The sequence below is a fragment of the Silurus meridionalis genome, chromosome 3, assembly GCF_014805685.1.
Source record: "Silurus meridionalis isolate SWU-2019-XX chromosome 3, ASM1480568v1, whole genome shotgun sequence".
In the NCBI taxonomy this organism is placed as follows: Eukaryota; Metazoa; Chordata; class Actinopteri; order Siluriformes; family Siluridae; genus Silurus; species Silurus meridionalis.
This window is the reverse complement of record NC_060886.1, coordinates 29,249,176-29,261,361: the sequence shown is the minus strand read 5'-3', so window position 1 is coordinate 29,261,361 and position 12,186 is coordinate 29,249,176. Positions and strand designations below refer to the sequence as shown.

Here is a 12,186-nt window from a genome sequence, read left to right as displayed (position 1 = left end):
CGGCTTCTCCCATTAGGGGGCGCCACAGCGGATCATCCGTCCCCATACCCCCCCTGTCCTCTACATCCGCCTCTTTCAACCCAACTACCTGCATGTCTTCCCTCACCACATCCATAAACCTCCTCCTTAGTTTTCCTCTTTTCCTCCTTCCTGGTGTCTCCATCCTCCTACTGATATACCCCATGTCTCTCCTCTGCACATGTCCAAACCATCTCAATCTCACCTCCCTCACCTTGTCTCCAAAACGTCCTACATGCGCTGTCCCTCTAATAAACTCATTTCTAATCCTGTCTATCCTCGTCACTCCCAACGAACATCTCAACATCTTCAGCTCTGCTACCTCCTGCTCCACCTCCTGTCTTCTACTCAATGCCACTGTCTCTAAACCATACAACATTTCAGGTCTCACCACAGTCCTACAAACTTTCCCTTTCACTCTTACAGAGTGTATACAAACACCACAAGGTCATTATATGGTATACTGTAATAGGCCAGATCTTCTAGCAGGAGGAGGTACCAAACTTTGTCACATCTATCTGCAATCCCAATTTATTGACTTTTATAAATTCCTCGGATCCGGACAGTTTCTATAAACATTCAACTGAAATACTTTGCCATGTCTCTTGTAAAACCTCCCAAGTGTCTGCTTCACTAATTAGAGATTTCTTTCTTTGCGATCCAGTTCATCCTAGAGCAGTTCGGAAGGATTTAGGCACAGTGACGGAGCAGGCGATTCCATAAATCCATGATAGACTCTCTAAATAACGCTTACGGAGCTCGGACGTACACTTCAGGACGTCGTCTTGTCGTATGAGGTAGTTGGATCCAATCATCATTCACCTTCAAGTTTTTTTTAGCTAAATAACAAACATGCAGGTGTCTCAAAACCATAAACACTAGATGCACACAAAAAACTGACCACGTGCGTTACCACGTCTGCGATTTCCTCGTGGACAGCAAGTTCGAGCAAAGAGCAAACCTGCCACACAGACGTTTGACATGACATACGTTTGACGTACGGCGATGCCGCAGGGAGTCGTTCGAGGTGTTTCGGGCGCCTCAAGAGCGGAAGAACGTCACTGGAAGATGACGAGTGATCAGGAAGACCTTTGATCATTCAGAAACTCGTGCATAATGATGGTTGGAAAGCAATCCACATCTCCTACTCGCCCGGATTTGGCTCCTGCAGACGTTGCCCTCTACCCGAAGATGAAGATACGTCTCAAACCTCGTTGTTTTGACACCATTGCAGAGATCCAGTGCGAATGGCAGTGCAAGGGGTCTATTTTGAAGGTGATTGCATGCAAATGTAAAAAAAATTAAGTACTTTGTTGTAAACCAAGCTTTTTTTTGTACTTTTTGATACCACTTCCTATATGTTCCTCATAAACCTGTGTCATTTGTAATCAAGCTATTAAATATTAAAAAATAGTTTTAGCAGGTAAAATGCGGGTAAAAATGCTAAGCGGGTAAAATCCTAATCAAATCCCAAACTTTTGTTGTACCTCTTCATATTTACACTCTCATTACCAAATGCATGTAATGGGCAACTTTTGTAAACACTACCATGTACTTCCTCTAGCATTAGTAATTTAATCCCAACTAATTACATAATTACAGCGACGTGGAAACTCTATCTCTGTCTGAAGCCAATCCAGATGCCTATACAGCAGTAGCTTCATTGCCTTCTCCTGGTTACTGAAGTATAAAGGTACTGAAAACTGAAAAAAGGTAAAAGATAAAGATCAAAAGACCTCAAACTACCTTAAAAAAAAAGCTGGTCATGCCTTAAAAGACATTTTCAGACAATCCAAAAAAACACAGACAGGAAGTGCTAATAGTGTTTTGACACCAACATTTCAGTGCTCTCAGAATGTCCATGTCTTCAGGTGAAATAAAAATTCCAAGTGAGAATTGGAATTCCACTAAAAAATGGTGGAACTATAAGTTTAAAGATATTTAGGCCTTTGTGAGATCTTCAAGGGTATTACATGAACATATCAACCCAAGACGTGAAAGTGTCTCCATGATTTGGACCATCTTCCAGGATTTAATAGTGCAAGTTCCTGCCAGCAAGAAGTCTTATTATGCACTCAACGTTCAAGTGGGTTTCCTCAGAATTCTTCATTTTTCTCCGAAAAACAGGCCAAAATGGACTGATCCGTCAATGTTTCATCTTGTTCTTGGAGAAATCGTTAAGCCCAGGAGCTCAATGTGGCCTGCGGATGTGGTCTGTAAGGGCAAAAACGATCTCTGGTTATTACCAGATGTGATGCTCTGGATTTTTATAGCTTGAGTCAGAGGTAGTGATTCATTGAGGTAATGCAGATCATTCTGCATTAGAGAGAGAAGAAAAAAAGCATGTCTGAGGGTTCTTGACTAAAACCGAAAGCTATTCTACTTGTAAAGGGCTGTGGGACTTATTGGGAATAGCATGCCTTGGATGTAAAGTAGTTCAGACCCAAAAACACCCAATTAAGTGTAGTAACTGAGAGTTTTAGCTAATTTAATGGTAAATACACTCACATGTGGTGGTGGTTCAATAGTTAAGGGTCTGGATTTCTGATCAGAAAGTTCTGTTGGGCCATTGAGCAAGGTCCTTATCCCTTTGTAGGTGGTGCAATGATTAAGGTTCTGGTTTGCTGATCAGAAGGTTGGTGTTCAAACCCTATTATTGCCAAATCTACCACTGTTGGGCCCTAGAGCAAGGTCCTTAATCCTACGTCAGTGTTGGGCCACTTAGCGAGGTCCTTATCCCTTTGTGGGTGGTGCAGTGGTCAAGGGTCTGGATTACTCATCAGAAGGTTGGAGTTTAAGCCCTATCATTGTCAGTTCTGCCACTGTTGGGCCTCTGACCAAGGTCCTTAATCCAATGTAGATGGGGCAATGGTTAAGGGGCTGGTTTACTAAACAGAAGATTGGGGTTTAAGCCTTATCACTGCCAGGTTTGAGCAAGGCGCTTTTCTGTTTATCATCATTTGTCCTTAGCTGCATTGTAATATTTTCATTACTGGAACTACAGCAAAGTCGATGTGATTATTGAAAATGTAAATTGTAAAATGTAAATGTTTCTGATCGAAGGCACTATCGAAGAGTGCAAAGCTTTGTGTAAATGCACTAATTGACTCGTTTCGTTAATTTTAATGAACGAGATTCAAAGAACCAAGTCACTAAAAGGATCCGATCTTGCTATAAAATAAGATAGAATTCGATCGGATTCTTTGTCCTTGTACACTGGGTGCGTGGCACCAGACCATGCGATCCTTCCTTCTGTGAAACCTCACCTAAATGCTGGAGTCATGGGGATACTCTTCTTTGTCTGGATCTGAACTTTACCCACAAAAGAGTAAGTTTAAACCTAGGTGTGGGAGGATGGATTCCCAACAATACTAGAAAACGTTTATGCTTGTAATACTATATTCATTTAAAATACTATGCCGATTCACTATTTTAAATGAGCACACCTTTTCTCAAACTCATTCCAAAGTCCAGGAAATTTCATTTATTTATTCATACATCTATAGCAATTGCATGGTCAATGCTGAGAAGGATCAGGAAGCTACACCAGGAATGCTAGCAACTAGACCTGGACGGTCTAGACGGCTAGACAGTGGTGGCTAGACTAGTGGTGTAAAGTGAAGAATTTCAAATACTTTTGTTATTGTAATTAAGTAGTTTTTATCGGTAATTGTTTAAAAACTGTGTATTTTTACTTGAGTAAATTTTTAGGAAGTGGTAGCAGCCTCGACTGATTTGCTAGCGCTGGTAGCTAGGTTTTTTTTTTTTTTTTTTACGGAGAAACATCTACAAACGAGAGTGACACCGATGACACTACTCTTGAGTACTTTTAAAAGGATTTATTTTTACTTTAAATAGTTTTTAGGACACGTCTTATTACTTTACTCACACTAAATCTTTATGGGAAGTAATAATAGTTTTTCCTGAGTAGGATTTTTCAGTTCTTTTTCAGTACCACACACACACACACACACACACACACACACACACAAACACACACACACACATATACACAATGACACATCTGACACAATTTTGTATTTAGAAATCTGGTAGATCGTGCAGGTTTTGATCTATTTTCAGAGTGGATCTGATGCTTACAAGCTAAATCATGTACAGTGGAACCTCGGGTTACGAACGCCCCCGGCATACGTATAATTCAGGTTACGAATCGCAGTTCATCAAAATTTTTGCCCCTGGTTACGAACTATATATCGGGATACGAACGTCACGCACCAAAAAATCGCAGGCAAGTTGGTTGTTTTTGCTCTATCCACGCAGCTCGTCACATCAGTTAGCGTCCTGTGTCCCTAGCGAGAGCATCGTGTTACTTATCCGCTTGAACTTTTCCCGGCGGCAGCGTAACAACTCGTTAGTTGATGCTCGTGGAATGATGAGATGGACAACATTAGCCGATGCATAACCACTTTACTTGTTTTTATGAAGATAGATTAGCAGGGTTACAGTCTTTTCCGAAGTACAATACCCATAATGAATTTCACTCTGGACTTCAATACCAACTGATAGTAGCCTTAAAGAAACAGCTCTCATTATTCCTCTAATGCAACAATTGTCTCAGCGTCGTGTTAATAACACTGTCTTTAATATTCTATAATATAATATATAATAATATATAAATAATATAATATAATAAGATTCTCCTTCCAAACAATAACTCTCCCTCCTCCCCTTCTACGAACGTCGTCTCCTGCAGCGAGTCTTCTCAAAGGGAAAGTACCCGGTAAAGATCTTTTCCTCTTTTGTATGTTTTTATGTGGTATGATTTTAATATAACATGTTAAAAGTAAATAATATTAGTGAATATTGGCTTTATTTTTATTTAAGTAATATTTTTGGTTGTCCAGAACAAATTACCGAAGTTTCTGTTCATTATTATGGGGAAATTTGTATCGGGATACGAACTTTTCAGGTTACGAATAAAGTACCGGAACGAATTAAATTCGTAACCCGAGGTTCCACTGTATATGTTACCATGCTAATTCCAATACGTTAGCATTTTTATAGTAACGTACACACTGACTTGGATATGGAAGATGATTCAGATGTTCATATGTTAATATGTTTATTGTGACACGACCAAATCTTCAGGATGGATGGTTTTGTGATTATAGTTACACTGCTAATGTGACAAGCGAACTCAAAATAAACAGCAAAATCCTGTGGTAAAATTGGAAGAAATCACCTCAGGATGTACCTGTAATGGAAAATATACATTGTCTGAGATACACTCACGAACCCATCAGTGGTTATTATCCCAGAACAGCACACCCTTTTATGTGTTATTCCTTGACATGTAGCCTAACTCTATAATTGCGATATAATGAGATTGTTGCTGGTCTGGATCTCCGATTATCTATTTAGTGGCTTCAGTTGACATTTGAGCAGGGTTTTGATCATGTTCCTGTCTGTTTATTGGTTTTCAGGCTTGGATGTTTAATATTGGTGACATTTGTGTTAGATTTGACTTTACATTTCATGAGACCATTAACGTCAAACAGGATCAAGTGCAAGCGAATATGGCCCAAAGCATGATGGGTGATTAGATGGCAGGGTACACTATATGGACAAAAAACCTGGTGGACACCTGATTATCCTCCCCATTTGCTGCTATAATATCCTCTTGTCTTCTGGAAAGATGTTCCACTAGATTGTGGAGATTTTTTTTCTTCACTAACAAAGGCATTAGTAAAGACAGGTACTGATGTAGGTGATATGAGGAGGCCTGGGGTGCACATTTATATTCATCTGTTTAATAGCGTTGAGGTCAAAACTCTATGGTAGGAGATCTTGCACTCCAGCCCGTGTATCTTCATGAAGCTGGCTTTGTGCACAGGAGGCACTACCATGCTAGAACATGGAAAATGTCCAAAGTACAATTATGTACCTCTGACTTTGTGGGGAAACTTTGTGGAAGAACCACATATGGCTGAAAAAGTCAGGTGTCACCATAATTAGGTTCTTATAATGTATGTAGGTTATAAAATATGGTCTATTTTGCCAGAAAGTAGGAGGATGTCTTGCTAGTTTGAAGGTCACCAGGGACCTGTGAGGGCATGTTTATTTGTGGGCAAAGACAATGCTTTTGTTCAAATATTTAAAAATTCCAATGCACTGAAATTGGAATTAATGAAATTAATAGCCATTACCATGGTCATCATGTCATTAACTATACCTACGACTGTCTATTTGGATTGTGTTTCTAACACAAAATGCCTTGCTATGGACTAATACCTGTCAGGCTCAGGCTCAACAAACCAGAAGAAGAACACCAAGCTCTCACCAATGGCTCTCTGGGGGTTGATAAACATATTCACATAATCATAATCTTATGATTGATAAAATGCTTGTGTGTTTGGTTAAGTGTCGTATTTTCTATTTTCCGGCCTGTACGCTCCGGCGAAAACCCCTAAAACACTTGCCAAGATGAGCGTGATGAAGAATGTAGGAAGGGACATACCCTTATAGTGTTATGCCAAAGCAAATGACAGCAGGTTTGATTCCAGACATGTCTAGACACACGTCCCGCATGTCAACAGAAACCTGAGAAAGTAGCATCTGATGATCAGATCTTTAGTTACGGGACTTCCTGGAAGTCGTATATATCCACAGTAGCGAAGCATGTAGCTTTGCTTCAAGGCTGCTGCCATTCGATCCTTAGCACTGGTTACATTTTATACAGAGTTTCTCATCTGGGTTCTGCAGTTCCGTCAGCAAAACACGTCACTCGGTGGAGTGACCCCAAGTAAGGAGATTGTATATCAACCAGACTATCTTGCACGCCAGTGTTCCCTGGATATACACCACATAACCTACACCAAGGGTAAAGTTTGAGAAAGATGTATGTGATTACTTATGATCACATGGTCATTTGTATTAATTATCTGATTTCATCTTTTATCTCATCTGAATTATTTCATCTTCTTTGTTATGTCATTGGATATTATAATTAATAATTGCCTGGATTGGGATAAATTGGAATGTTGCAGTGCCCTCTAGTGGCAGACTCTTGAAACAGGCTTACCAGGTCTCGCCTGAAAGATGGAGACGAGGGAAGAATATTTCCAAACAACAACAAAAGAGAGCTTAAAGTCAAATCAATATGTTTGAACCAGTATGAAGTGTTCCAACTTATGCCTTTGCAGTTACTTTCCTTTCACTGTTCTCGCTCTCTAAAATGTAATGAAATTAATAACTGGAAGAAACATTTATAAACAAATTTGACGTTTATGACTCCAACAGTAGAACAGATATTAGGCAGAGAACATGAGAGAAGATGTTGGCAGACTGACTCACCCCAACAGTCAAACATGGAGCTGGAAGCTTAATGGTTGTTTTGGAGCAGGGAAGGTTGGAGACTTAATTCCAACATGGCAACCTTTCCATACTGAACTGCGGCTAATTGTAAAGTTTTGAGTGTAAACACTGTGTAAAGTGCTGAAAAGTGTAAAGCTCTAGAGTTAGAGTGTAAAGCGCTGAGAAGTGTAAAGCACTGGATAAAACGCTGAAGAGTGTAAAGAACCGTGTAAAGCGCTGAAGAGTATAAAGAGTGTTGAATACTGTAGCATAACGTGATGAACAAATTCCTTCACAATCACAATCCATACTTTTACATTTGTGGCTTTTGGCAAATGCCCTCATATTAACGTGACTCACAGTTATCTCAGATATACACCTGAGCAAATGAGGGTGAAGGGCCTTGCTCAAGGGCCCAGCAGTTGCAGTACTTTTCAGATCCACACTACACCCTGTGGAAAAGTTCCGGCTGATACTTATGCCACTTACAGCGTACTGTATAATATTTGAACATGAAAGAAAAATACCAATTTTTGGGAGTCATTTCACATCCCAAAGCTTAGAATGAGATAGGAGACATGGCAGAAGAAATGTTCTACACTGAATCAGTGTACACGTCGCGACTGTTACCGCCGCCAGGGGGCAACAACGAGACTACTTTTTTTTCACGGCAGTAATGGCGGACTGTTACTATGGTTACATGCGTGCGTTGTCAGGCAGGGAACCGATATGCTTTCAGAGCTAGCTTTTCTAGGTTATTGAGCTAATAATAGAAGCAGACTGACGGTAAAGACTCACCCAGCACCGGCGCTCAATCCAGGTAATGTGCTGCTTTTATTCGGGGAAGCGGTTAACCCGGGAAACGTCGGTATTAGCCGCTGAAAAAAAAAATCTCGTTGGCTGAATACCAAATAGGTCATGATTTTGTTTGTAGGTGCACTACGTAGTGCGTAAAGTAATAGCGTGTGAAGTGCACTACATGTTCCGGAGAGCGCGATTCGGGATACGGCCATGATCTAATCCTGCTGCTTGCTAGCTTTGGTTATAACGCAGTTAAAACAGATTAAATGATGAAAAATGTAAAGAAAGATGAATTATAAAACTATTAAATGTAACCATATACACGTTTAAACTACCATTATTTCTAAATAAGTAAAAAAACAGCGTAATAGCAGTGCACCCACTATGGATGTATTGTAATGGTGTGTTGCATGAAAGTTCCTGAAAAGTCAAGAATTTGTGATTTTGACTGATCTTTTGGTGTTTCAAAGGTAACTTGAAGCTCCAGGGGTTGATCCCAGGGCAGACGGATCATGTCCGGAGATCTGGTCGGGGTTTGGGATGTGGCCCTGAGCGATGGGGTTCACAGGATCGAGTTCGAACACGGGACCACCACGGGGAAACGCGTCATCCATGTTGATGGAAAGGTGTGAAAATATATAGAAATAAAATATAAACTCGTCCCCTTCGTGAAGGTTGGAGCTCCTGACCTCCTCGACTCATTGAACATCCCTGTGGGATGAACTGGAACACCTACAGAACCCTAAAATCCATTCCTGACCTCTCGAATAAACACACATGCCAAACACACTCCATATTCTAGTGGAACCTCTGAGATTTCACACCTACTAACCCTTCAGTAATGTCCTACCTGAATCGATCCACCTCCTAATACCATCATTACGACGCCACGTCTATAGAATCCGTCAATGTTCTAGAGAAACGCAGTAGAACAGACAGGAATCTCCGAATGGAAAATTTGGCGTAAACCTGCACGAGTAGAAGCAGCGCAGCCGAGAGAAAAGCTCTGAAATGAGAATAGAATGTTGGGAAGTAATTTTTGAAGCAATGAAGAACATTTCTGACCGATTTCTTCCTCCACTTTTCAGGAAGTCCTGAGGAGAGACTGGATGTTCAAGCTGGTGGGCAAGGAGACGTTTTACGTCGGAAGCGCCGACACCAAAGCCACAATCAACATCGATGCAGTGAGTGGGTTCGCCTACGAGTACACGCTAGAGATCAACGGCAAGAGCCTGAAGAAGTACATGGAGAACCGTTCAAAGGTGACGAGCACGTGGCTGCTCAACCTGGATGGCGTAGACTGCAGAGTCGTCCTGGGTAAGAAGTTCTGCTAAGGTTTTAATCAGGGGTTCAGGGGGGGAAAAAAAAACTTGGGATATAAACTCAACTGCCATGAATCTTGAGTGAATTGAATCTTGTACGAATAAAAAAAAAATTGCGTTTTTGAGAACCGATACATTATCGGCGAACAAAATATCGCGATACTCACGGGTAACGATATTTTCTTACACCCCTACAAGACAGGCAAGTGCAGTCCCCTCTAACTTTAGATTTGTGTACGTTTGTATTTACATATTTTGTATATATAACCGATAAATAGTTCTTAAGAATCGGCAACAAAATATCGCGATACTCATGGGTAACGATATTTTCTTACACCCCTACAAGACAGGCAAGTGCAGTCCGCTCTAACTTTACATTTGTGTACGTTTGTATTTACATATTTTGTATATATAACCGATAAAGAGTTCTTAAGAATCGCCAACAAAATATCGCGATACTCACACGTATCGATATTTTCTTACACCTTTAAAAGGTAGTGAATGTTTATACAGATCTACATGGCAACTGGGAACAAAGAGTACACGTCTCCTTTTTTATTCCACCGCACTCACAGTTGCGGACACACGGCCTGTAAAAGGCGTCATAAACAGAGATAAACACCTTCAGACAAGATGCGGTCGTTCTGCTTTCATTTCCTGATGATACATTCCCATAAAAGAAGCAGAACCACTTTTATATTACAAACGGCTTGTAATCTAATCTAGAAATAGACGTTCCAGCTGGACCGGGTGGAGCACATGCCATCGAAGACACTGGGACTTTCCAGAACTAGTATTCGAGCACAACCTGTGTCTGGAACGTAGCTGCTGGTAGAGCGGCATGAAGATTACCACGCTTCTTCTTCATCAGGCTTTTATAACTATTGGGTAAATGATTGACTCTCTTTCTGTCTGTCTGTCTTTCTTTCTGGACAGAAAAAGACACAATGGACATTTGGTGCAACGGGCAGAAAATGGAGACAGCCGTAAGTATCCGGACTGTAAAACTCAGTTTGTGTACAAAAATAAGCGGTATGTCAAAAGTATTGGGACACCCCTCATCAGGTCTCCTCATCTCAGCTGCATCAGTTTACTACCGCCCTTGTGGCTGAATGACCCCAAATCTCCACAAGCGCACTCTAAAATCTAACATCTACCCAGAAAAGTGTTGACTAAATGTGAAACCTGATGTTCGGAAAGCACGTTAGAACCTTAAAGTCCGGTGTTACACCCCTACTACTGTATACTGTAGGTTTTTTAATCATTTTTAAAGCCATTGAAGGCGTGGCCTAGTGGAGCTCAGAAATGATCGCAGTGACGCATTCTAACCTTCGGTGGCGCTATGAAACAACGTGTCCTGTTTCGCCGTAACGCAGGGGGAGTTTGTGGACGATGGCACCGAGACGCACTTCACTCTGGGCGACCACGACTGCTGCATCAAGGCGGTGAGCAGCGGCAGGAGGCGAGACGGCATCATCCACACGCTCCTGGTGGACGGCAACGAAATGGCAGAGTCCAACGAATGATCTGTCCGTCTGTCGTTCCGGTGACATCGTTGTTATTTCGACCTTCGTGTTCTTCACTACGCTGGCGGTCCTACTGACTCAGGCCGGGCCTTTAGAAAGCAATACAGGCTTAGTTCAAACTAGCAGCACATTCCCAGCGGCACTACGAATAAACAAAAGCTATCAGTAGGAGCACAAAAGCAGTTTCCTGTTTGCCGAGCTTACACCTGGAGGGAGGTTCTCATTTACACGTTTTTGGTCAAAAGTTTGTCGACACACAAAAGCACACACTCGTTCAGAGTGGAAGAACTCGAGTGTCCTTCAGCGTTCCATGATTGATGAACTCCTCACAATAATACCAGTATCTGATCTCAGTAATGCTCTTGTAAATGAACAAACACAAATCCCCACAACAATCCGAGATGTGACGGTCAAGTGTCCACAAACTTTTGCCATTATAGTGTAGGTGTGTGTCATTATGGTATGAAACCATGGCTATTTGCCAATCGTGGAGCCAAATTATGACCTATTAGATCATGTATGATGCCAGGCTAACATTTCATTCGTATTTTTATAATGTACGGTAGATCGTGATTTATTAATTTATTAATTTTTTCTACGAGTCACGATTCTTCAGCGGTGAAACACGGAGAAAAACTGAGGAGAAGAAAGCTGCATGGTCCGACTTTTTTTTCCGTTTTAACAGTAATGGAGCTGCTACAGTCACGGCTGAATTGACCTTCATGTGTCGTGGCTTTATTTTCTTAGATGTTTCGGAACCAAATATGAAATAGTTTACACGTTAGAACATTCCTTGAAGATTCGATCATCTCGAATGGCAGCGACGTTCCTGTGGAAGTGCCCTTGGTGTAGCCACAGAGTATTTACACACTCGTATTTTATTTCCAAATTCAGTGTTTTGCAGATTCTCCTGTTCTTCATAAAATGTTTCTATTCAAATAGCAGATTGTAAGTGCCTACCTATCTCCAGTACTATAAAGGGATCGTAAAAATATATAAATATATATATATTAAATAAAGGAAAAAAAGTTTCTGATTTCTTACAGAACTACACTTCAGTCCCTTCATCATTGTATTCCTATATTAAAAGGTATGTACAGCAATGTTGTGGCTCAACAATGCTGCTTCGGTGTTTGTGTTACAAATTAAACCCGTCTCCAGAATCCGCCTGCGAATTTCTTTCACACACATCTCATAAATCACCT

General features: G+C 41.0%; 1 protein-coding gene across 2 annotated transcripts; it reads left to right on the top strand.

Moving 5' to 3' along the window:
* The first annotated feature begins 7,991 nt into the window (after nucleotides 1-7,991).
* Nucleotides 7,992-12,144, top strand: faima (Fas apoptotic inhibitory molecule a). Of its 2 annotated transcripts, none has more exons than XM_046843457.1 (5): nucleotides 7,992-8,152; nucleotides 8,604-8,759; nucleotides 9,222-9,450; nucleotides 10,392-10,441; nucleotides 10,832-12,144. In XM_046843457.1, the coding sequence occupies exons 2-5, from the start codon at nucleotides 8,646-8,648 to the stop codon at nucleotides 10,979-10,981; spliced, it is 543 nt and encodes a 180-aa protein (XP_046699413.1). In that variant the 5' UTR covers nucleotides 7,992-8,152; nucleotides 8,604-8,645; the 3' UTR covers nucleotides 10,982-12,144. The 2 variants fall into 2 exon arrangements, with proteins under 2 accessions (XP_046699413.1, XP_046699419.1); XM_046843463.1 differs by lacking the exon at nucleotides 7,992-8,152 and adding an exon at nucleotides 8,392-8,411.
* The last annotated feature ends 42 nt before the right edge of the window (nucleotides 12,145-12,186 follow it).